The sequence below is a fragment of the Lotus japonicus genome, chromosome 1, assembly GCF_012489685.1.
Source record: "Lotus japonicus ecotype B-129 chromosome 1, LjGifu_v1.2".
In the NCBI taxonomy this organism is placed as follows: Eukaryota; Viridiplantae; Streptophyta; class Magnoliopsida; order Fabales; family Fabaceae; genus Lotus; species Lotus japonicus.
Window position 1 is genome coordinate 123,160,112 of NC_080041.1, and position 26,075 is coordinate 123,186,186.

Sequence of the window (26,075 nt, forward strand, 5' to 3'; positions counted from 1 at the left end):
AAATGTTAACTTTTTATATTCTAATTTGTTTATAATTTCATTTTATCTTTACACAGGTAAGTCTTAATTGGAATTCATACATAATTATAGAACACCAAATATGTTAGGGGTTGTCTAAATGACCCATGATAAAGTTTGGGTTAAATAACTCATCATCCAATCACATTGAAGATAAATGAGTTGGAAATAAATTAATAAATAAAATATGGAAATTCCAACTCACCTATCTCCAATGTGATTGGATGATGAGTTATTTAACCCAAACTTTATCATGGGTCATTTAGACAACCCCAATAGAACAAGATAAATTGCATACTTGTTAAATCATGAGCGGAATTAAGGATTGACTGATCTCCTTCAAAAGCTGTCTTGATCCTTCTAGCTAGAGCATCCTCTATATCTCAAACTTTCTTTTACGGCCATCAATAGGGCAAGTTCTGTACGTGTTACTCCACTCTAAAATTTATCATTCTAAATTCGAGGGGGATTAGTTTTATAAAAAAATATAAAATCTGCGTTTTATCTTGTATGTTTTGATGTTGACAAAAATGCCACTTTAATCCGACACTATTCTCCAAACCACCACTCCCTTCAGACCTATAAAGCTTCTCAAACTCCTCCACAAACTTCAAACACGAAACACAAAATGGCGCCAAAACGAAAACCTTCGTCTCCAATCTCCATAGGTGAATCTTCAAACCCTAGAATCCAATCCATGCAACTTCACCTCAACGTTCAATCTCTAACATCGATTTTCACCTTCCCATTTCACAGGCAACTGCGAGGTCACCGTCGATGCCAGCCGCTTCACCTGCAACTCCGATTCAAACGGTCTCTCAATCTCTCTCCCCCGAAGCGGAAAGATCAAAGTATCAGGTACCCTCGATAACACTTCAATTCGAGTTCATTTGATTTGGTTACTGCGTAATGATTGTAAATTTTTTCCCTTTTTCATCCATTTGAGCAGTGGCACAAGATGCTGCCGAGAACCAGAGAAATGATTCTGAGGGTTTCAGGTCCGAAGGTAAAGGTGAGATGCTACAGTGAAAATTGATTCGTTGTAATACTAGCGTAGCGGCAAGCACAAAAAACGCTATTTCGAGCGCTATCAAATAGCGGTGAATAGTGGAGTAGCGGTGAACCCCCAGGGCGCTATGCTATAGTGCTACTGGGCTGCTATAACGCGCTATTAACAAGCCTGATGTAAATGTGAAATCACTGGTAAATAGTATTCATCAATGTGATTATAATAACAGTTCCTTTGTTTTTACATTTGCAGAACACGAGTTCGTGCTCGTTAATCCTAAAGATGGTGATGGTATAGGCAAATCCTACCTTCAGGTAACACTTTTCTGTTGGTGTGCTTGTGTAACATCAGGGATATGAAAATGTGAGGAATGAAAGGGGACATTTTTATGTGAAATTCCATTTATGGCTTGTTCAATTTTGTGAATGTTTTATGTTTACATGAATTTAGAGATAAAAATTTAACCTTCCTATCTTTTCACATCCAAACTATCTTGTAGGAAGTATTGCAGATGTACATGACAGAGCTACCTGGAATGAATTATGCTGCGAATACCGGAAAGCAATCGAAGTTTCTTGAGAGATGTGTGACTAATGGGTATTGAATACCTCTCATTGTCTCTGCTTCTCTTGCGTGTTAATATTTCTTCCATGGTAGTGTAATAGTGTTCTAGTTCATTAACTTAAAAGGCGTAAGCAACATTCATTTGTTAATTTTTTTAATTCCTGCAGGAAATATCGGACCCTACTTCTGAAGTTCAGTTCTGTTGGAAATTCAGGAAAGGTATATTTGCTCAATAACTTCACTTCTGTCACGAATTGGAGGCATGTCATGCATCCATGTTTATTTTTGAGCCTTCATTTTTTAGCCTTCTGGGGTGAAGGCATGAGTAACTCATGCTAAACTATCATATAAATTAAAGTTAAGGACAATACTTTTGGTCCAAGTGCATTTACAATCTATAGCCCTTAAGGACAATAGATGCCATGCATCTATGTCTATTTCTTGAAGATAAAACTTAACAAGTCAACACTTCTAGCCCTTAAATTCTTTAGAGTCTGTTCAATTGTTATCAGATTACATAATGCGTTTATTTTGCATTGGTGGAGTGGTCGGTTCTCCAAGCAGCTTGACATTGTCAAAACAATGGCCCTGGTTGATATATGATGATACTCTCATTTCTCGCCTTAGAAACCTTTGGGAAATAATCTTTTGTGCTATCTTCTAATGTGAGCTAGACAACAATGCTTAGCAGTGAAAATTAGTACAGCCTAATATGTAATAACATCTTAGCATATGATTAACTCATGTCACTTTACAGGTTATAGCTGCAATTACATTTCAAATCATCCCTGCAGATACAGAATATGCAGAGATCCCGCTTGCAGCTGTTAGTGCAATCTATCAACGGAAGGTCTGTTCTGATTTTTATATTTTCTTCTTAGCTCCAGTTTTAAGCTGTTTTGTTGAATATGTCACATCTGGTGACAATTTCAAAGAAATAACCTGCAATGGTTAATCACAAAAAAACATTCTTTTCTGATACAAGATATTATATTTAGCTTCTGCTTTAGTCCCAACTGTAGTTTGCTTTTTTTTCTATCCTATACTGAAGTTAAGTAGATATTTTGATGATAATTCTTCTTAGTAAACAAGGTTAATACTAACTAGTAACTACATATTGAAAACTTACATGATCATGATCTTGTTACAATGGCTTTGGATGTTTTGAAACTTCTTTGATTTTTCATGCCAATGCCAAGATTCTTCTTCTTAAAGAAGTCTTATGGGCTTATGGGATACTGAGTCTGCATTTGGATGTTTGTTCCCATGCCATTTCTGTTCATCTCAATTAGTTTCATCTGTAGCAATTTAAATGGCAAGTTAAGCCTTTCCCTAGTTTTCCTTCTCCTGTCATCTGTGGTCTGTGCTTATATGGTTAGGTGCTCACAGTAAACAACAGTATAAATGTATGGCTTCAAATAAGTTGTCTTTTGCAGTTAATTACTTGTTAATACCCTGCAGGGTTTTGGTCACCTATTGTTTCTAGAGCTATTGAAGAGACTTCAAGATGTTGGCATTCGCACTATTTTCTGTTGGGGAGACAAAGAATCTGAAGGATTTTGGCTAAAACAGGTAATTTAAAATGAAAATTCTCACATGAACAGTTGATAGAGTCAATTTTTGTTCAGGATAGCTAGTTCTTTAAAGTCTATATCATACTTGATAGATGATAAACACTGGAATCAACAGTGAAGAAGACAAATGTAGAAACTGAATGCTAACCAAGAATCACTGAGATTCCAGGCTAGAGATGAATTGTATTGATAGAAATTGGGGAAGAACAATTAGGGTTTACAACTGATTTCCCAATGATCAGTTCCTGGTTCCACAACCAGTTCCAAATTCTACTTTCCCAAAAGATGACTTCTACTACAAGTTTCAGCTATTTATAGCCCATTGAACTAACAGCTCTAACTGCCAGCTAACAAATCTAACAAACTCCAACCGCCAGCTGTAAACTAGCTGGCTAATTGATTTATTACACTTTAGTCCCTAGACTATGCTTTCACATAGCTCTAGTCCTTTTCCTAACATACACATGTTTAAGGGCTGACTTAGCCCTAGACCTATCAATAGCCCCCCCTAAAAGTTTAACCTTGTCCTCAAGGGGAAAACCAGGAAACTTGTCCTGTAACATAGCAGCTTGTTCCCAGGAATTGTCACAAGAAGGGAGGTCCAGCCACTTGACCAAAACCTCCACATTACCATGCAAATCTTCCCTCAAATCTAAGAGATCTTCAGGTTGAACTTGCAGCTCAAGTTCCTCATTCAACATGGGAGGCAAAGGTTGAGGTTGCTGATTGGGCTTGAGAGCCTTCTTCAACAAGGACACATGGAAGACAGGGTGTATCTTAGCATGATCTGGCAGAAGAAGCTTGTAAGCCACTGGTCCAGCCTTGTCAGAAATCTGATAGGGACCATAGAATCGAGGGGCCAATTTAGCACAAGGTCTGGAAGCCAAAGATTTCAGTTTGTAGGGCTGCAGCTTCAAGTAGACCCAATCTCCAATCTGAAATTCCAGATCCCTCCTATGCTTGTCAGCTTGAGTCTTCATGTAACCCTGAGCTTTATTCAAATTATGCTTCAATTCCTCCAGAATCTTATCTCTTTGCTGAAAAAGAAGATTCACTTCTTCTACTTTGGAGGGAATAAGGCTGGCTTTGGCCAAGGTTGGTGGATCTCTTCCATACAAAGCCCTAAAGGGTGTCATTCCAGCTGAACTGTTAAAATTGGAATTGAACCAGAATTCTGCCCAAGGAATCCAATCTAACCAATCCCTTGGCTTAGGGCCCACAAAGCACCTCAAGTAAGTTTCCAATGTCCTATTAGTCACCTCTGTTTGCCCATCTGTCTGGGGATGATAAGAGGTACTCAGCTTCAGTTTGGTACCCGAAAGCTTGAACAAATCCCTCCAAAACTGACTGAGAAACACTGGATCTCTATCAGAAACAATGGAAGTAGGGAAACCATGGAGTTTGACTACTTCTCTGAGAAACACAGAAGCAACCTCCTTGGCTGTATAAGGATGCCCTAGTGGAATAAAGTGTGCATACTTAGTGAGACGATCCACCACAACCAGCACTGTGTCCTTTCCCTTGACTCTAGGCAGTCCACCCACAAAATCCATAGAAATTTCAGGCCAAACTTGTGTTGGAATAGGTAAAGGTTGCAACAATCCTCCCGGGGCCAAAGTAGAGTATTTACTTCTTTGACATATGTCACAATCCTGCACATACTGCTGAATGTGTTTCTTCATGCCTTCCCAATAGAGGAAGCTAGAAATCCTCTTATATGTTCTGAAATATCCAGAATGCCCTCCAGCAGGAGTGTCATGACACTCAGCAAGGATGACAGGGATTCTGTTGGAATTACTAGACAAAACCAGCCTGTTCTTGTAGTATAGAACTCCTTTTTTTTAATTCAAAACCAGCATGGGCAGTAGGAGAAACTGTCAAATCCGGTATGACCTGCAACCACTTAGGGTCTTGTTGAACTTCCTGGATCCAAGCTTCATAATCCTCCATGGATATCATTGAAATAGCTGAATACATTCCCTTCCTAGAGAGAGCATCTGCCACTGAGTTTTCAGCCCCAGGTTTATATTGAATCTCAAAATCCATCCCAATCAACTTGACAGCCCATTTGAACTGCTCATCAGTGAAAAGCCTTTGATCAGTGAGAAATTTGAGGCTTTTTTGATCAGTTCTAACTATAAAATGATTCCCAATCAAGTAATGGCGCCACCTCTGCACAGCTTGGACTAAAGCCATCAACTCTCTCATATACTGATTTTTGTTGAGCCCTAGCTGAAAGTCCTTGACTCCAAAAGGCCAATGGTCTTCCTTCTTGCATTAGGACTGCTCCTAACCCCTTGTTGGAAGCATCAGTTTCAATCACAAACCCCTTAGAAAAATCAGGAACAGCCAGCAAAGGTAAGTTAACCATGGATTCCTTCAACTGCAAGAAAGCCTTTTGAGCTTGGTCACTCCACTGAAAACTCTTTTTTTTTAATAAATCAGTCAGTGGTTTAGCAATTTTTCCATAGTCCCTCACAAATCTCCTATAATAACCAGTGAGGCCCAAAAAACCCCTCAAACCCTTCACATCCCTAGGCTGAGGCCAAGAGCTCATGGATTCTACCTTAGTGTGATCTGCTGCTACTCCATTTCCCGAAATGATGTGGCCAAGATATCCTAAACTGGTTTGACCAAAACTGCACTTTTTCTGGTTAGCCTTCAAGGAATTCTGGGCTAGTAACTCCAAGACTAATTTCAAGTGTTGAACATGAGTAGCTATGTCTGGACTGAATACTAGAATATCATCAAAAAATACCAATGCGAACTTCCTCAAATATGGTTTCAATACCTCATTCATGAGGGCCTGAAATGTTGAGGGGGCATTAGTGAGGCCAAAAGGCATCACAAGAAACTCATAATGCCCTTCATGAGTTCTGAAGGCTGTCTTGGGAATATCCTCTTCTACCATTCTGATTTGGTGATAGCCAGATTTTAGATCTAGCTTAGAAAACACTTGAGCCCCACCTAGTTCATCTAACAACTCTTCAATGATAGGAATAGGGAATTTGTTAGGAACTGTGATTTTATTGAGCGCCCTATAGTCAACACAGAACCTCCACCCTCCATCCTTCTTTTTGACCAAAATGATGGGGTTGGAATAGGGACTAATGCTAGGCCTTATGACACCAGCTTCTAACATTTCTGCTACTAACTTCTCCACCTCAGTTTTCTGGTAATGAGGACATTTATATGGCCTAAGATTGGGAATTTCTGCCCCTTCTTTTAAGTGAATTGCATGGTCATGCTTCCTTTTGGGAGGTAGCCCTTGAGGGTCACTGAAAATTTCCTCAAATTCCTGTAGCAGACCCTGTATGTCTTCCGGAATGGCAGATTCTTTTTTTCCTTCTTCAGTCAGGGTGTTACAATGAACAAGGAGCCCTGACCCTTCTGTTTTTAAAAGGCTCATGAGTGCCCTACTGGAAAGTTCTGACTTGGTTAGAGAGGGATTTCCAGTGATAGTGTACTGCACACCATCCTTCTTTAAGGTCAATTCCAGCTTGCCAAAATCTGCCTTAACTTCTCCCAAACTAGCAAGCCAGTCCAGGCCTAAAACATCATCTATTCCCTTCAATCCAAACAAGTAAAAATCCTGAACAATCTCCAACTTCTGAATAGTCATCTTCAGCCTAGAGCATTTTCCTCTGCATCTGATTTTGTGCCCATCTCCCACCTCAATTGTAAAAGCAGTATCTTCATTCACCTTCAAGCCCAACCTGTCCACCAACTTCTGAGAAATGAAGTTGTGTGAGGCTCCACAATCTAACAAGATCACCACAGCATCATTGTTCACATCCCCTTCCACTTTCCAAGACTTGGCAGAAGTTAAACCAGCCATGGATCTCAAAGACAGTTGCAAGGAGTTAAATTCTCCTGGATCTAAGTCCTCAATTTCTACAGAATCCTCAACCTCTTCCTCTAAAATTATCATCCTCAATTGTCTATTCTTGCATTTGTGATCCCTTGTATAGGGTTCATCACATCTAAAGCATAAATTCTTTTCTCTCTTCTCCCTCATTTCTGCTGAGGTCAGGTGTTTATACTCCCCCCCTCTAGTCTTAGAACTCTCTCCAACTTGCAAAACTTTGTTGCTATTAGCTACACTACCAGCAGAAGTAGTTTCTACTTTCTTATCACCAAATAAAGTTGAGTCTCTATTGTAGGTTCTACTATAAGAGTTGCTTCTGAAAGTACCTGTGGATTTCTGCTGATTACCACTTCCTTGCTTGTTCTGCACCAAGTGCTTTTGTTCCAGCAAAATAGCTTTCTGAATCACCTCCACCAAGGTTTGTAACTCAAACAATCTTAGTTCCACCTTGATCTCTTCTTTGAGTCCATTCAAGAAAACTCCCCTGACAAAATCTTGATCAATTTCTGTCAAAGCCCCTGCATATTTCTCAAACTGCTCAACATACTCCTCAACTGTTCCTTCTTGCTTCAAAGCTAGGAGAACCTCGAATGGGTTCTGAATCATAGAAGGCTGGAACCTTCTAACCACAGCTAGTTTGAAACTCTCCCAAGTTGGGTTGGGATTGCATTTTTCCCACCACTGGTACCAACTCAATGCTCTGCCTTCCACAGCCACCATGGAAGCTTGCATACGCTCCTCCATTGGCACTTCACGTAACTGAAAGTATCTCTCCAATTTCTGGGTCCAGCCATAAGCATCTTCCCCTGAGAACCCAGGAATTTCCAATTTCCTCCATGGAACCCTGTTTCTCCTCTCCTCATGCACCTCGCGAATTCCATCCCACTCTCCTTCACCTTCCTCGCGAATCCTCTCCCTTCTGGTTCGCAAATTCGCCTGAAGCGTGTTCAAACGTTCTTCAGAACGTTGAACCTGTTCTTCCGCTCTGCGTGCTTGCTCCTCTGCTCGCATGGTGCGATCTTCCATGTGCTTTGCGCGAGCTTCAAACATCTCCATCCGCAGTCGCATCGCTTCACTCTCGTGCCTCCAACCATCTTCACCTAGATCTTGCTGATCCACGCTCCTAGCCATGCTTCGCGTCTCCACCATGTACAGGAATCGAGTTTCGCAGCTTCACAGGGCACCGAATCGGTGCTCTGATACCAGTGATAAACACTGGAATCAACAGTGAAGAGGACAAATGTAGAAACTGAATGCTAACCAAGAATCACTGAGATTCCAGGCTAGAGATGAATTGTATTGATAGAAATTGGGGAAGAACAATTAGGGTTTACATCTGATTTCCCAATGATCAGTTCCTGGTTCCACAACCAGTTCCAAATTCTACTTTCCCAAAAGATGACTTCTACTACAAGTTTCAGCTATTTATAGCCCATTGAACTAACAGCTCTAACTGCCAGCTAACAAATCTAACAAACTCCAACCGCCAGCTGTAAACTAGCTGGCTAATTGATTTATTACACTTTAGTCCCTAGACTATGTTTTCACGTAGCTCTAGTCCTTTTCCTAACATACACATGTTTAAGGGCTGGCTTAGCCCTAGACCTATCAATAGACAGTCTATCATACATGATAGACAGCTAATGATTCCATTTTGTCTGTTATCTAGTTACATATTTATGTATTGTATCGAAAGAAAAAGTTTACATCTAACTTAAGAAGCCAGTTTATATATTAAGATAAATATTTAATGGTATTAATACAGTTTGCCTTAATTAAAACCATAATTTCATAGTAAAAGATGCTACTTTAGTTCTGAGTTCTGATGCTACAATATTAATTGCAAGTGCAGGGTTTTCTATCAATAGCACAGGTGGATGCTAAAGGAAGAGCTCGGAGATTACCTGTAAAAGCTGATATTCGCAAATCATTATGCTTTCCTGGTGGTTCGACTCTCATGGTTTGCCACCTAAGGAAGGATCTCTTAGCTGCTGATACTAACCCTGTGAAGTGTCTCCCCTCACAGCTTAATCAGAATTCCTTTACACCTGCAACTGTTGAGAATGAACGGATTGAATTTTCAAGGGAATTACTCACTGATTTGAAATTTTCAAAACGGTCTTCCCGTAAAATACAAACTGATCAAAATCAAGATGAAGCTTTAGTGAAAGATGGATCTTCAAGAGAATATGGTAAACTCAGTGGTTGTGATTATTCTCAATTTTTTTCTTTGGAATTACAAAGAAGTAACCTAAAATATATTTTGTAATGACTATTTGGTGTTTTACTATATATTTGTTGTATTGTGAACAGGTTTTGACAGTTGCAACCGTCAGAACTGCTGCAGCAGTGACATTGTTCCTTTTTCCAGGGAAAAGGATGATAGGCAAACCACTTGTGCAGATTGTTCACAGGATGGACTTGATGCTGGTTTAAAATATTGTTCTCAGTCTACAAAAGGTGCTAAGAGGGCCTGGGAAGCCTCTTCATCCTCGTTGAAGTCAAAAAGAGTGAAGGGAAGCCAGCTGGTTGACTTCCAACCAGATTCTGCCTGGGGTTTTGTCTCAGAGGCTGATGGGGCTACTCCTTGCTTTGTGGAAGACTCTCATCTTGATTCTATGATTTCAAAAAATTCTGAAAAGTATACTGGGGATGATATGCATTTAGAAGCTCCCAAAGACATAGAACCGCCACCAACGAAACAATGCTTTAGAATCATGTTGATGAATATCGCTGACGATGCTAAGAAAACACAGCTTACAAAGGTTTGTTTAATTAACCATGCATTCTATAAATACTTTAGTTAACTGATAAGTAACAGTTGGTATTTAAACTGTACTTTTATTTAGAGTTCTGGTCTCTTGTTCTTGAATTTATTAACATTCTTTCTTTTTAACGTTTTGCTGGATTGGGGGGGGGGGGGTTATGCTCTCTAATTTTTGTCTAGTAATGGGATAGAAACCTGGAAATTAATTCAAATGCTGGGGTCTAGATTTCTTTTTTGGTTGCTTTTTTTTGGAACTTAACAGCCATTAGACATTTGTTTTACATATAGGTGATTGAAGGCCTTGGTGGAACTATTTCCTATGATGGAAGCATAACCACACATGTTGTCACAGGAGCCGTGAGAAAAACTCTGAATTTCTGTACAGCCCTCTGTTCAGGGTAGGTTCAAAATTAGAATTCCAAAATGTCAGCATGCCTAGCTAATTCTCAAATTATAGTTGTATACGATCTAACTAACCCTAGAAGTTTATTAGTATATAATTGTTGTCATATGAGATTTATTTTAAACTGGGACAATATTTCACATCAGATTCCAACTATTAAAGGTCAGCGGTGACTAATCACCACGAAACAAGGCTAGTGAAAGAACTAGTTGTACTGTCAAATCTCACGGGATTAATGTCCACCAATTTATAGTTTTTGGTGTCCATTAGACATTACTCCTCTCAGCCAAATCAAATAACAAGTATAAAATTTATAGGTTCAACATTGGATGGCAACTGTGGGTTAGTTATCAAATTTCAAGGCCATGAAGTAGCCCTTGGAGAGTGGCCAAAAACTATTCAGGGATGTGGTGATGGTGCATATGTAACTAGTGGAAGATATTTATGTAGAACTAGGGTATATGCCACTGAAGTAGGATACTCAAAGAAAGCTTGAGCGTATTTCTGATGATGATGGTTGCTTTCAAGTTTCAACTGAACCCTCCTTCTTTCCCTTTTATTTGGAAGGGGGGAATTGCAGACCAATAAATTATTTCCTATTAGACACTGTACCCCTCTCTGAAAAATGCTTAACAACATACTTTGGATGATCATTTCAGTGGGTTTAGAGCACAATGCAACTAAATTGCTTTTATCCATTTTTTTTTGTCTAGCAATTTAGTTGTAATTGACTGGGAAGGGTCCTCCATCTATGGGAAAATCATATAAAAACTAAGGGAAGAATTGTGATGTTTAATATTTGGGCTTTGCACTTAACAAAATATCATACAGTGAGGATTAGCTTATTTTTTGTCCAAAATAACTCGAAATCGAAATCTTACTGAAGTTGCTATCCAAAACAAAAAAATTATAGCCTAAAACATAATCAAATCGTAATATGCTTATAATTTTTCTTAGTTTTATTCTTATGAAGTTCTTCTTCTAATTCTTATATATATATATATATATATATGCCGCATATTGTTAATTATTTATAATGTATAACACGGAGATATTGCTAACTACACAGTGCTTGGGTGGTCTCTTCAAGTTGGTTGAAACAAAGTTTTCGTGAAGGCAGATTTGTTGGTAAGTTGAACCAAACTATCTTGTCTATATCTAGTTATGATCAAAGGTAGCTTACACAATTTTGAAATTGAATATGCAGATGAATTGCCTCACATACTGAATGATAAGGATTATCGGCTGAAGTACAAATTTGATTTAGAAAGTGCTGTTTTCCGAGCAAAAGCTAGGCCCCATGCTTTGTTTAAGGGGTATTATATATGTATTACAGCTCATATTCAATCTGCTACTAAAACACTGTCTGCTATTGTCAGATCTGCTGGTGGTAATGTAAGTCCTAAACTACTACTGTATTTTAACTTAAATTTAAATTTAAGTAGTGAACCTTAAACGCTGCTGCATCTGACATTTCCCATAATTTAAACATATGCTTAATATGCTAAAAGCATGAAGCATTTAAACAGTGATTAAATGCTTATAAGTTATAACAATGCCTATACAAAGATGCTACTTATTTAATTTTCCTCTTGTAACAAAATAAAGATGCTACTTATTTCAATGGTCAACCTTGGTTATTTTCGTAAGCCTTAACCACATAGTTTATTAAGCATTAATCCTCATAGATAGTTATCTGATATTGAACCTAGAGGGTGGCGGCCTTGTCAAATTTTATAAATGCATTGTATACATTCTTATTTCTTTACACGGAAACTTGTGCTTCTATGTTTCTATTTTAGTTCTGAGATGTTTCAATTTATGAGAAACTAATTATGTCAAGAATAATATAAGTTGCATCTTGGATGTGTCTTTTTCTCTCCCTCCACCCTACTTCCAAAAAAGATCCTCAGAAGTGTCAGCATGTGCGTGGCCATAAAAAATGTTCATTTGATGATACATCTTGTTTCACATAATAGCAACACATCTGTTTGCTTTCTGTATTATTGGAACTGAACCTCTCGAATCCAATTATTTTTTTCATTAGGTTATTAACGGGCTTGAAAAAGTGAATGATGCATCAACAACAATCTTTGTGGCATGCGAAGAAGATATAGAAGAAGCAATGATGGCTGCAAAGAAAGGTATACGTACTTTCAGTAGTGAATGGTTTATGAACTGTGTCATGAGACAAGAGCTTGACTTGGAGGCCCCTCAATTTGCAGAGTCCTTATAAGGATGTTAACATTTCCATTGATAAATGATTTGGTATATAACAATTTCTATCTTTTTTTTGACTATTTGGTATTTCTTTATAAGTATGAGTAGTTTTTCTAGAAAAAGAGCAGGTTAACAAATCTGTTCTCTGCAACGAGTATGACATACAAGACTGCATCTGAAATAAGGTTTCAAAAGATACCGTAATAAGGCATGTATTGCGATGATTTTTAAGGTTTTGCATTACGTTCGGGTTGGGAATTACTTGCAAAGGTGACACTGCACAATTTGCCAATATATACACAACTAATGCACATACTTGAATGGATGTTGAATGGCATTGAACGAGCTTTAGAGTGTGGAATGTAAATGCGAACATGCTTTTTACCTCCTCTCTTTTACTCGTATCTCTTCCATTACCAATTTACCATTAATCACATTTTCACTTACGGTGTTAGCTGATAGAATAGGAATGTTATGACTATTCTTCCTGTAATTATGCTGTAATCATGCTAGTCATATTAGGCATTAGTTTGACTTTAACCTATTCACTTTTGTATATATATTGAATTACTATCAATGAGAAAGGCACCAAATTATTTCCATATTCTTCCTTTCTTACATGGTATCAGCTTCCTAAAGATCCTACCCTAACTCTTCCGCTGCAGCCGTCGCCGTGCTCTCCGCACCGCCGCCGCTGTCCTCTGCACTAGCCGCCACTGTGCTTTCCTCTCCAAGCACCACCGCCGCCGTTGTGCCTCTCACCCTCATTCTTCCCTCGCGCGCGCTTGGCCCACTGCCTCCGCCGCACGTCCCAATTCTTCCCTTCTCCACGCGACCGGCCCACTGCCTTCGCGTTTTCTCCCTCCTTCCTTCTCCGTCGCCGCTGCCTCTGCAAGTTTCCAGCGCCGTCGTCCTCTTCGCGAGTTGTTCCTCCCTCGCAGGATACCAGCGCCGCCGCCTCCTACAGCCGCGCCGTCCCTGCCCCTCGCACCGACGACCGCCACCCTTGCCCGCAGCCGCCGCCGCCCCTGGTCGCTAGCCTCTCGCGCCGCCAGCACACACACCCAGATCTGCATTTCACTTGAACGCAGACCCGGGTCCAAACACCCCTCACGACCCGACCCGGATCTGTTTCCAGCGAACCAGACCGAACCGGTTCGCTCAGCCCGGTTTGGCCAGACCGCCCGGTTCATCTTCAGCAGTTAAAAAAAAAAAAAAACATTCTTATTAATTTTTTCTGCTGATTCTCATGGCTGATTCCACTTCCATCGATGCTTCCTCCACTCCTCCGGTGGTTACCTCCGCAACTCCTCCTCCGGCCCCGCCGGCCAAATCAGATTTTCACCCGGCCCTAGCCGTTTCGAATATTAGGAATAACATTCCTATTATTCTTGACGTGAAGACTGACCGCTATGGCACCTGGGCGGAGCTGTTCCGCATTCATGCTCGTTCTCACCGAGTTTTGCATCACATTGTCCCTACTGCGGACAAACCACCTCCACCAGTGACTGATCCTGCCTATGAGCAGTGGGCCACTTTGGATGCTACGGTCCTTCAGTGGATTTATTCCACCATCTCTGTTGACCTGATGACTACCATCATGGAGCCTGGCTCCACTGCCTTCACTGCTTGGACGCATCTAGCGGATCTGTTTCAGGACAATCAGAACGCTCGTGCAGTCACCCTCGAGCAGGAGTTCTCTACTGTTCGCATGGAGGCATTCCCGACCGTCGCTGCCTACTGCCAGCGTCTGAAGACGCTTTCTGACCAGCTTCGTGATGTCGGTGCTCCTGTGAACAATCACCGTCTGGTTCTGCAGCTCATCTCCGGCCTCACCGATGCATACAGGGGTATTGCTACTTTGATCCGTCAGAGCAATCCGCTCCCCTCCTTTCATCAGGCTCGCTCCATGCTCACCTTAGAGGAAGCCAGTATGGCTAAGATGAAACCCACTGAGTCTCATGCTGCCTATGTTGCTACTCAGCCGCGTTCTTCTGATGCCTCTTCTCAGAGTTCTGATCGCCGGGCCTCCAACCGTTCACGATCCCACAACTCTAAGGGTCGTGGTGGGAGTCGTGGAAACGGTGGAGGATCCCGCAGTGGCACCTCTCAGGGCTCCTCTCCTCCGATGCCTCCTCAGCAACAGTACTTCCCCTACCAGCATTGGGGATGGGCTCCACCTCCATGGGCCATGCCTCCGTGCCCATATCCTACTTCTCAGTGGACTCGTCCTTCTGCTCCTCCTCGGCAACCTGGCATTCTGGGCCCGCGTCCTCAGGCTTATGCTGCTTCGGCCTCCTCCGTGCCCACTGATCTTGCCACTGCCATGCACACCATGACGCTTGCTCCTCCAGATAGCACCTGGTACATGGACACTGGAGCATCATCTCATGTAGCAGCATCACCAGGTAATCTCACGTCTTATTCTAATTTGAGTCATCTTAATCAGAAACTGTATGTTGGTAGCGGACAGGGTATTCCAATTCAGGGTTCTGGCCACACCACCCTACCTACCTCTTATAAAACCAAGCCTTTGTCCCTTTCCCATGTCTTGCACACACCACAAATTGTTAAAAACTTAATTTCTGTGCGACAACTCACTACTGATAACAATGTTTCTGTTTGTTTTGACCCATATGGTTTTTCGGTTATTGATTTTCAGACGGGGATTCCACTCATGAGATGTAATAGTCCTGGCGACCTATACCCAGTCACTCCGTCTTTTCCGTTTGCTGGTCTAGCTCAGAGTCTCTGGCACAGTCGTCTTGGTCATCCCAGTTCTTCTGCCTTGCAGTCTCTACGTAGTAATAAGTTCATTAGTTATGAGCATTTGCACTCTAGTCCAGTTTGTGAGGCTTGTGTGTTTGGCAAACATGTTAGGTTGCCATTTGTTTCTTCTACTAATGTTACTGTGATGCCTTTTGACATTTTACACAGTGATCTATGGACTTCTCCTGTTTTATCGTCCGCTGGTCATCGATTTTATGTTTTATTCTTGGATGATTTCACGGATTTCTTGTGGACGTTTCCGTTAAGTAATAAATCTCAGGTTTTTGAAATGTTCACCTCTCTGTCAAATCAAATCCGCACGCATTTTTCCCAAACTATAAAATGTCTTCAATGTGATAATGGGCGGGAATTTGATAACAAATCTTTTCATGATTATTGTGCTGCTAATGGTCTTATTTTCCGTTTCTCCTGCCCACATACATCATCTCAAAATGGCAAGGCGGAACGCAAAATACGCACTATTAACAACATGATTCGCACTCTTCTCGCTCATGCGTCTGTTCCTCCGTCCTTTTGGCATCATGCTCTTCAAATGGCTACCTATCTACTCAACATTATTCCTCGCAAAAATCTGTCCAATCTCTCTCCCACTCAACTTCTATATCGTCGTGACCCATCTTACACACATCTTCGCGTCTTTGGTTGTCTTTGTTATCCATTGGTTCCATCCACTACCATTAACAAATTACAACCGCGTTCCACCCTGTGTGTCTTCTTAGGGTACCCCCTTCATCACAGAGGTTATAAGTGTTTTGATTTGTCGCACAGAAAGGTCATTATTTCCCGACATGTCATTTTTGATGAGACTCAGTTTCCCTTTGCTAACCTGACTCCCACACCTTCCTCTACCTATGAGTGGCTCTCGGATGATATTCATCCCTCTGTTATCCACCGTTGGACTAATCAAACTCCTTCACCAGACCTTCAGCCTACACCTGTAGCCCCTTCAGCCACGGCTACCCCACCCACATCCACGGCCTCCTCGTCCTCTCCTTCCGATTCCTCCCCCTCATCTTCTCCACCTCAATCCCCACCTCAGCCTGTCCCTCCTATTCGCACCATGGCCACTCGCAGTATGTGTGGTATCTACAAACCCAGAAACCTCTTTAACCTTTCTGTTACCATTGATGATCCCACCATCTCACCTCTTCCCAAAAATCCTAAGCTAGCTCTTTCAGACCCTAATTGGAAATCCGCCATGCAGTCTGAATTTGATGCTCTCATTAGAAATAATACTTGAGATTTGGTTCCTCGACCTTGTGATGTCAATATTATTCGCTGCATGTGGATTTTTCGTCATAAGACGAAAGCTAATGGTTGTTTTGAGCGTTACAAAGCTCGTCTTGTAGGTGATGGCAGGTCACAGATTGCAGGTGTGGATTCTGATGAGACTTTCAGTCCTCTGGTGAAACCGGCGACCATTCGCACAGTTCTCACCATTGCCCTTTCCAGGTCTTGGCCCATTCACCAGTTAGATGTTCAGAATGCCTTCCTTCATGGTGATCTGCATGAGACGGTCTACATGCATCAGCCCTTGGGTTTCCGTGACCCCAATCATCCTAACTATGTATGCCGCTTGCGGAAATCTCTTTATGGGTTGAAGCAAGCGCCTCGGGCATGGTACCAGCGTTTTGCAGACTATGTCTCTACCATTGGTTTTCAGCACAGCACCTCTGATCACTCCCTTTTCATTTACAGACGAGGCTCTGACATGGCTTACCTCCTGCTTTATGTTGATGATATCATCCTCATCAGCTCCTCTCATGACCTTCGCAAATCTATCATGGCTCTTCTCGCCTCCGAGTTTGCTATGAAGGATCTGGGACCGTTGAGCTATTTTCTGGGAATTGCCGTCACCAGACATGCAGGTGGACTTTTTCTCAGTCAGAGTACCTATGCACGTGACATCATTGCTCGCGCTGGTATGGCCTCGTGCCATCCTTCTGCCACTCCAGTTGATACCAAGCAGAAACTCAGTACTTCTGCTGGTACTCCGTGTGATGATCCTACTTTATATCGGAGTCTTGCTGGTGCCTTGCAGTATCTCACATTCACTCGTCCAGACATCTCTTATGCCGTTCAGCAGGTTTGCCTTCACATGCATGCCCCCCGCACAGAGCATATGCTTGCACTGAAGCGCATCCTGCGTTATGTTCAGGGCACCTTACAGTTTGGATTGCATCTTTATCCTTCTCCTATCGAGAAGCTTATTTCCTACACCGATGCTGATTGGGGTGGATGTCCCGACACACGTCGGTCTACTTCTGGCTACTGTGTGTTTCTGGGTGACAACCTCATCTCCTGGTCCTCCAAGAGACAACCCACTCTTTCCCGGTCCAGTGCTGAGGCTGAGTACCGGGGCGTTGCTAATGTGGTTTCTGAATCGTGTTGGCTACGTAACCTGCTTTTGGAGCTTCACTTCCCTCTTTCTCAGGCTACTTTGGTGTACTGTGACAATGTCAGTGCTATCTACCTATCCGGTAATCCAGTCCAGCATCAGCGCACTAAACATATTGAGATGGACATTCACTTTGTTCGAGAGAAGGTCGCCCGTGGTCAGGCGCGTGTTCTTCATGTTCCCTCTCGTCACCAGATTGCGGACATCTTCACCAAAGGCCTCCCTCGAGTTCTCTTTGATGATTTTCGATCCAGTCTCAGCGTTGGCGAACCTCCCGCTTCGACTGCGGGGGTGTGATAGAATAGGAATGTTATGACTATTCTTCCTGTAATTATGCTGTAATCATGCTAGTCATATTAGGCATTAGTTTGACTTTAACCTATTCACTTTTGTATATATATTAAATTACTATCAATGAGAAAAGCACCAAATTATTTCCATATTCTTCCTTTCTTACATTAGCTTTCTTTAAAATTGGATATATCGAGCTCAGTGGGGTTTAAATTTATTATATTCTCCTATACTCCAATGCATTTTTCATCTTATTTTAAATTTTTGGTTGGATCTCTTTTCTTTATTTTTTGATTCGTTTACTCGGATGAAATTATATTTAAGTTGGACTTTATACCCAACCTCGCACTTGTTCTCCACTACTCTATCTTTTAGGTAAGTGAAGATAAATTTTGCTTTAACTTCACTTTATCTTTCTTTCCTTTTGCTAGGATGTGCTTTAAGCATTTAGTTCTCCATCACATCATCTCTACATCTACCATATTGTTCCAAAAAGTTAGCTAGAAGTCTTTGTATGAGTTGGATTTAGTTTGTTCATTTAACATCATTGCCTTCTACGTATCACCATTTATTGTATATGTGGTTTTGCACATGTCTAGTCTAACCTATGGTCTTCTCTATTTCCCCATTGATTGTATGTGATTTTGGTAAAAAAAGAAATTGTATACATAAGTCCTTTGTCTTTCTTTTCTTGGTTACTCAATAATAAAAGTCATTAATTTCCCAGTAACTATCAATTTGGTTGATGACAATATATTAGAGCCCTTAACTACCTTTTCAAAATGAATAATGATTTTCTACTTCACCTTTCATTATTTTTTCATCTTCTTTATTATCCTGTCTTACCAAAAAGGTTCATATATTGATGCAGACATTAATGGGATAAGAAGTGTTGTGTATCCTCTGTACACAGCCCTTACTTTTTCCCCCTCTAGCTTGATTTTTATTTTGCTGCGTAAGTGAATCTTGTGTGAAAATCTAGAAGGCCTTCTTCAACTTAAATCACCCTTATTGCAAGAACTATTCCCAACCAGAGACAGAGCCTATAGTGACATGAATGCCAAGATGACATTCCTGTAGTTCATGCAGACTCTTTGTGACTAGATTACTGCATCTGGTTGTAGTTCGAAGTTCTTAATAGGGCATGTTGATTTTAGAATTCATGTGAAGAAAAGAAAAGAAGAAACCTGTGGTACACCTCAACTGTTTTTGTAACCGAGGATTGAATTGAATATGAATTCAAATTAAACTCATTGGATGGCATAATAAATAAGATAGAAAATTCAAAAGGAATTCAAAGAAAAAGTTTCGAGAATTAACTAAATTAGATACCTCTTTTTGTTTAAAACAATTTTTTTTTCCTTCCTCGGAAAACAAAAAACAATATTTTTTTGTTGGCTAAAAAGCACTTTTGGCCCCTGATGTTTCAAGTTTGTGCAAATTATGCCCCTATTCTATTTTTGTCGACGTTTCTACCCCTCATGTTTTCAAACAGTGCACCGTCTACCCCTCCGTCACTCAGGCTTTCTCAGGAGAGGTTCCTGAGTGGATTTGAGAGATGAAGAGGAGTATATGAAGTTGATGATGATCAAGGAAATGATATCAATTAAATTTGCTTGATGTATATATCAATTATGTATGTAACTGAACTGCTTAAATGCATGTTTTGCTACTTACAGGTCTTGAGTTTGAATCTCCCATGCCCAATTTTTCCAATTTCACTTGTAATTTCCATGTGACAGATCCAAATAATATAAAAAAAAGCCAAATCAGCTCATTCCGTTAGTTTTTTAACGTGTCCGAGTGACGGAGGGGTAGACGGTGCACTGTTTGAAAACATGAGGGGTAGAAACATCGACAAAAATAGAGTAGGGGCATAATTTGCAAAAACTTGAAACATCAGGGGTCAAAAGTGCTTTTTAGCCTTTTTTGTTACATAAGGGAATAAACAAAACAGCAAAACTAAACTAGAGCATCTTGCAAAAGGCATCAAGGTCGAGGGTGGTTGGCTCTAAACTCGCCGTGGAGTGCCATCTCTCGTCGCTTGTCAAGCCAACATGTCTGATGTCGTGTTCTTATCTCGAGAGACCAGTGCGATCACAACTTGTCATTCCAACTGTAGCAATGTCCTCACCCTTGCTATCTCCTCTCTAGCCCGGCCAGAAGTAGCCAGCATCCATCTCAGACTGAAAAACACTCACCACATTTGGACAGTTCGTGTAGCAAACTATGCTCCGAATACCCAGCTCCCAACAATGAGTGAGACCAAGCTCCAAAGCAAGAACCTCTGCCAAAAAAGTTGAACCTGTGCCATGACTCAACGACGCTCCTGATACCCTGCATCCGCTGATGTCCATCACAACCACACCACAGCCCATTTGCGTCGTTTGCAAGTTCCAACTACCGTCAACGTAAACGCGGAGTGAATCGGGTCGTGGCTGAGGCTCGCGTTGTGCATGCGGGTTCTGCAATGGAGCATCCAAAGTACCTCGCTGCTACATAGTAACATCGAGTAAAACATGCCTCAACACATAGCACAGCGGCCAAGCTTCCTCATTAAACATGTTGCATTCCTCCAGCGCCATGTCCACCATAGCACCGCCATGGCCACACTGTTACATGTGGAAAAAAAAAATGACGTTTAAAAACAATTTTGTCTAATTTGAAAGTACTCAAGTTTTTATTGTGCAACTCATTTATTTTAATAAAAAAGAAAAGATCCTAAAAAAAAGAACAAAAAAAAAAGAAATTTCATAAAAATGTAAATGATAAAAATAAAATCACAAAAATTTGTTAAGTTGTGAAGGAATTATGATAATTTATTTTGCGTTATAAAATAATATTTTATTCCTCAAAATTCTTGAGAATAAAATTTTAGAATTGAGAAAATATAGATTTATATACTCACACTCATCCAAACATAAATCTAATCAGAATATGTAGCATAGTAGTTAGCTTATTTCATCCCTTGACAATGAAGTTAGAAGTTCGATTTTCACGCATGAGAATTTAGCGTATTTTGTGGCTAGATGTTTGCAGCGGGGAGATTAGTCATTGTTATCAACACCTTTGGTTAAAAAAAGAGATTTCAGAAAATCAAATTTATTATATTAATTTAATTAATTGATGTTACTTTCAAAAAAAATTAATCATATACGGTGAATTCATTTAATTCAAAAAAAAAATAATCATATACATTATTAATAACATCAATTAATTAAATTAATAACATCAATTAATTATATACATTCTTCACAACATGTTTAATTGATGTCACCTTTGGCCGCCGTAGTTAATGATTATTCGAACAATTCGAGCAAGTTGGTAGCATATTCTCTGCATTCATTTTTTGAAAACCCACCAACCCTTACTGAAAAACTTACCTTCGAGATGGAGTCTGGGCATAGTTCTATAGGTTCACTCAATGGACTGATATGCTTGCATGATCGTAATGATTGTTTTAGACTGTGGAACCCTTGTACCAAATTGAAATCCAAGATATCACCCCTGCTTTTTCTAATACTACCATCCCGACCCGTGCTCTTTTTGGCTACGATAAAGTGAACAACAAGTACAAGGTGCTCGCATCTGGGTATATTGGGTGTAAAACCAAGTTCAGAGTTCAGACTCTATACCTTTGGTGAAAATGATTGGACAACGATTCAGGATCCCCCGTGTCGTCGTAGTTGGGTTATGCATGATCCGTCATTTGTGAGTGGTAATTTGCATTGGCTGGCCAGTATAGGTGATTATTTCCTTTGATGTGGAAAAAGAGACTTATGGTGAAGTTTCGCTATCTCCTTAATTGGAAGGTGACAAGACTTGGCTTATCGAGCTGCATGTCTTAAATAACTACCTTTATATGTGTCAAATCGTGTTGAACGATTCCAAAAGTTGTTTAGTTTTTTGGTTGATGAAAGAGTATGGAGTCAAGAGATCTTGGACTAAATTCACGACGATTCCTTACATGAGTTTATATATTTCTGGATACTTTCCTAATTTTCATCCCTTGTGCATTTTGGGAAATGGGATTGTTCTTTTTACAACTACCAATTGTTAGAATTTTGGGTCATAAATGTAACTTTTAATTGTGTTAGGGCCATTATTTAATTAGCCAAAACTAAAGTGGTCTATTTAATATTGATCTTATGGCTAAGGGCATATGTGTTATGAAAAGGTATTGTGCGGATACCATAAGGCAATATTCTAATTTGATGAGGGGGCCAAATTAGAAATATTGAAAACAGAATTGTAACTGATGCAGTTACTTATAGGGTTATGGTCCCCAATTGTAGACACAACACAACAACGTGAAAAGCTTCTCCTCATCCCCATCAGAGAAGAACATCAGGAAACCCTAAGGGTGATCTACAATTGGAAGATCACAACCCCAGATCCTTCAGCGATTCCCATGGCTCATTCAGGTACGCTTCCGCTCTAGATCTTCATCATGTTTTTCGGGTATGGGTTAAGAAAGTGTGGTTTAGGATTATGCTCCTATTTTCTATATGGGTAGAAAAGCATGTGGTTAGGAACAAATCCTTATTTGTTAGAAACCTACAAGTGGTATCAGAGCCACCCATGCCTGATTCATGTATGAATTTTGGTAATTCTTAAAATTAGGGTTTCAATTATGTGTTATTGGTTTTGAATTTCATGTCTTTTGCCATCGGTTAAAAGATTTCATCTTTTAATTGTGTTATTATGCGTGATTGTTGGTATTATGAGAATCGGTTGATTTTGGTTTCACATGTACAGCGACGGAGATTGTATATATGCTATTTTGATTTCACGTATTATATATGATGTCTTGGTTTCAACATGTATAACTTGAATAATATGGATTATATATATACACATTTAGTTTTGGTTATGAATCCAAAACTTTGTTTGGAAGACATATAAGTTTTGGAATATATACTTGCTGGTTTGGAATCAAGCACATTCAGACTTTTCACTTGAATACAAGCCATCATTCTTTTGTTAAGAATGAATTTTAGGCTAAATTAAAGAAAAGTAAAATTATCAGTGTGTTCAAATTTTGGCTATGGTTTGTATTTTTATACAATTATTTAATATTTTAAATGAGTCAATTAAAATAAGAAAGTCACAAAAGTGACCTCTTTTTATGGAAATTGCTCATGAGAAATATTAAAAGTTTGTGCGTGTGTATGTTTATCCATGCGAGTATTAATGGACCCCAAAGGAAAAGTTAATGCTTGGCCGGATTTCATACACACCTGTGATGATAAACATGTGATAATTTTAAGGGTTTACATGTGAATGATAAATCAATCCAAAGAAGGGTTTGTTATTTGACATGATTTATTATCAATGTTTGATCATTACAACAAGAGTACCACTAGCAATTAGTATTACTGTCAAAAGACATGATATTGATGGTGCACTAGGTATCTTGAGATGGGTTATGCCATTTTTGGACATATTAATGATTCAATTTTTATTAATGTGAGTATATTTATAGCATTTGTTTTTGTTCTATTTTCAGCAACTATTGGTTCGATATCTGCTAATCTGAATTCGGTTCCGGTCCTTGATGGAACAAATATTAAGGACTGGAAAGAGAACATGGAAATTGTTCTTGGCTGCATGGATCTTGACCTTGCACTAAGGGTGGAGAAACCCGCTTCTCCTACGGAATCTAGTACCTCTGAACAGAGGAAAGATTATGAGAAGTGGGATCGCTCCAATCGCATGAGTCTTACGATCATTAAGTGCGGCATTTCTGAGGTCTTTAGGGGTACTATCTCGGAAGAGATAAAAGGTGTCAAAGATTTCCTTGCTGAAATTGAAAAACGCTTTGCAAAAAGCGATAAGGGGGAAACAAGTACTCTTCTTCAGAACTTGATTTCCATGAAATATCAGGGCAAAGGAAATATAAGGGAATACATTATGGGCATGTCAAATATTGCTTCAAAACTTAAGGCGCTAAAGCTTGAGCTGTCGGATGACTTGCTCATTCATTTAGTATTGCTTTCTCTCCCTGCACAATTCAGTCAGTTTAAGATATCTTATAATTGTCAAAAGGAGAAATGGTCTCTTAACGAGCTCATTTCATTTTGTGTGCAAGAAGAGGAAAGGTTGAAGCAAGAAAGGAAAGAAAGTGCTCATTTTGTTAGCACCTCTAAAGACAAGGCCAAAAGAAAGAAAATTGTTGAGCCCAAGAATGAAGCTGCTGATGCTCCAGCACAAAAGAAACAGAAAGAGGATGATACCTGTTACTTTTGCAATGTGTCTGGGCATATGAAAAAGAAATGTACTAAATATCACGCTTGGCGTGCAAGGAAAGGTACATTTTTTGCTTTGGTCTGTTCTGAGGTCAATTTAGCTTCAGTACCTAGAAACACTTGGTGGTTAGACTCTGGTGCAACTACTAACATCAGTGTTTCAATGCAGGGTTGCCTAAGCTACCGGAAGCCAAATGATGTTGAAAGATACATCTATGTTGGAGATGACAAGACGGTGGAGGTGGAAGCTATAGGGCATTTTAGATTATTATTGTGTACTGGATTTTATTTGGATTTGAAAGACACTTTTGTGGTACCGTCATTTAGACGAAATTTAATTTCAGTTTCTAATTTGGACAAATCAGGTTATTCATGTTCATTTGGAAACAGTAAAGCCGAGTTGTCTTTTAATTCAAATATTGTTGGAACCGGTTCACTTATTGGATATGATAATCTGTATTTGCTGAGCACTGTAGCCACCTAGAGTGAATCCCTGAATGTGGAATCACGTGGTACTAAGCGTAAAATTGATAATAACAATTCATGAGCATTATGGCACAAGCGCCTAGGTCACATCTCTAAAAATAGAGTTGAGCGGCTAGTGTCAGATGGAATTTTGGATTCCATTGACTTCACAAACTTTGATGTTTGTGTTGAATGCGTTAAAGGTAAACATACCAAAACAAAGAAATTTGGTGCATATAGAGCTACAGGCGTCTTGGAATTGATACATACGGATATTTGTGGACCATTTCCAACACCTTCTTGGAATGGTCAACAATATTTTATATCATTCATAGATGATTATTCGAGATATGCATACTTATTTCTTACACATGAAAAGTCTCAATCACTGGATGTGTTCAAATCATTTAAGGCTGAAGTTGAGAACCAACTCAACAAAAGAATTAAGAGTATCAAATCTGACCGTGGTGGTGAATATTACGGTAGATATGATGGTTCAGGTGAACAACGTCCAGGGCCTTTTGCCAAATACCTAGAGGAATGTGGAATCGTCCCACAATACACCATGCCAGGGTCACCTAGCATGAATGGTGTGGCTGAAAGACGAAACCGGACTCTTAAGGATATGGTAAGGAGTATGATTTGTCATTCTACTTTGCCAGAGTCACTCTGGGGAGAGGCACTAAAGACTGCAGCTTACATTCTAAATAGAGTGCCAACTAAAGCAGCTGCCAAAACACCTTATGAGCTTTGGACTGGGCGAAAGCCTAGTTTGAAACATTTTCATGTATGGGGATGTCCAGCTGAGGCAAGGCCTTATAGGCCAAATGAAAAGAAATTGGAATCCCGAACAGTGAGCAGCTACTTTATTGGTTATTCTGAAAGATCCAGGGGCTATAAATTTTATGATCCCAAATTAAAGACAATTTTTGAGACGGGAACAGCCATGTTCTTTGAGGAAATTGAGTTTGGAGGGGAGAACAAGATTAGGGACTTTGCTTTAGAGGAAGAGTCGGTAACAATTCCAAAACTGATTCATGCAGTTGCTTCTGATGAAGCAAGTACGGAACCTCTACAAGACATTGTTGTTGAATCTCCTCCTACTCAAGATGATATGGTGGTTCATGAAGAATAAACTCAAGATCCTCAAGAACAAGTGTTACAAGAACCAATACCTTTGCGGAGATCCACTAGAGAAAAGAGAAATGTTATTCCAGATGATTACATAGTCTTTCTCCAAGAACATGAGGAAAATAATGGTATGATGGAAGCTGATCCAATCAACTTCCAGCAAGCCATGCAGGATTCCAACTCTGAAAAGTGGATTGAAGCAATGAAGGAAGAGTATAAGTCCATGCAAGACAATAAGGTTTGGGAACTTGTCCCATTACCGGAAGGTGTGAAACCCATTGGTTGCAAATGGATATTTAAGACCAAGCGGGATTCTAATGGTAATGTGG

The 26,075-nt window shown here is 40.0% G+C and overlaps 3 protein-coding genes across 4 annotated transcripts; all 3 read left to right on the forward strand.

Moving 5' to 3' along the window:
* The first annotated feature begins 381 nt into the window (after positions 1 to 381).
* LOC130730128 (uncharacterized) lies at positions 382 to 12,801 on the forward strand. 2 transcript variants are annotated; one of them, XM_057582037.1, is made up of 14 exons: positions 382 to 686; positions 775 to 876; positions 968 to 1,024; positions 1,280 to 1,341; positions 1,527 to 1,624; positions 1,759 to 1,810; positions 2,349 to 2,441; positions 3,053 to 3,163; positions 8,886 to 9,225; positions 9,347 to 9,798; positions 10,089 to 10,198; positions 11,273 to 11,331; positions 11,411 to 11,598; positions 12,251 to 12,801. In XM_057582037.1, exons 1-14 carry the CDS (start codon positions 647 to 649, stop codon positions 12,437 to 12,439), a joined length of 1,953 nt encoding a protein of 650 aa, XP_057438020.1. In that variant the 5' UTR covers positions 382 to 646; the 3' UTR covers positions 12,440 to 12,801. The 2 variants fall into 2 exon arrangements, with proteins under 2 accessions (XP_057438020.1, XP_057438019.1); XM_057582036.1 differs by having other exon boundaries at positions 384 to 686; positions 968 to 1,030; positions 12,251 to 12,800.
* An 871-nt stretch (positions 12,802 to 13,672) lies between these two features.
* Positions 13,673 to 15,218, forward strand: LOC130723547 (uncharacterized). Its single transcript, XM_057574650.1, has 2 exons — positions 13,673 to 14,831; positions 15,086 to 15,218. The coding sequence occupies exons 1-2, from the start codon at positions 13,673 to 13,675 to the stop codon at positions 15,109 to 15,111; spliced, it is 1,185 nt and encodes a 394-aa protein (XP_057430633.1). The 3' UTR covers positions 15,112 to 15,218.
* An 8,105-nt stretch (positions 15,219 to 23,323) lies between these two features.
* LOC130723564 (uncharacterized) lies at positions 23,324 to 24,617 on the forward strand. The gene is made up of 2 exons (XM_057574672.1): positions 23,324 to 24,212; positions 24,320 to 24,617. Exons 1-2 carry the CDS (start codon positions 23,324 to 23,326, stop codon positions 24,346 to 24,348), a joined length of 918 nt encoding a protein of 305 aa, XP_057430655.1. The 3' UTR covers positions 24,349 to 24,617.
* Positions 24,618 to 26,075: the final 1,458 nt, after the last annotated feature.

What these genes read in the sequence shown, in the direction of transcription:
- LOC130723547 (XM_057574650.1), top strand. Translation starts at nt 13,673, where the DNA reads ATGGCTGATTCCACTTCCATCGATGCTTCCTCCACTCCTCCGGTGGTT. An exon ending in TCATGTAGCAGCATCACCAG is followed by an intron (nt 14,832 to 15,085) that starts GTAATCTCACGT and finishes ATTGATTTTCAG; the next exon opens with ACGGGGATTCCACTCATGAG.
- LOC130723564 (XM_057574672.1), top strand. Translation starts at nt 23,324, where the DNA reads ATGGGTTATGCCATTTTTGGACATATTAATGATTCAATTTTTATTAAT. An exon ending in CGCTTGGCGTGCAAGGAAAG is followed by an intron (nt 24,213 to 24,319) that starts GTACATTTTTTG and finishes GTTTCAATGCAG; the next exon opens with GGTTGCCTAAGCTACCGGAA.
- LOC130730128 (XM_057582036.1), top strand. Translation starts at nt 647, where the DNA reads ATGGCGCCAAAACGAAAACCTTCGTCTCCAATCTCCATAG. An exon ending in TGTACAGCCCTCTGTTCAGG is followed by an intron (nt 10,199 to 11,272) that starts GTAGGTTCAAAA and finishes CTAACTACACAG; the next exon opens with TGCTTGGGTGGTCTCTTCAA. An exon ending in TCAGATCTGCTGGTGGTAAT is followed by an intron (nt 11,599 to 12,250) that starts GTAAGTCCTAAA and finishes TTTTTTCATTAG; the next exon opens with GTTATTAACGGGCTTGAAAA.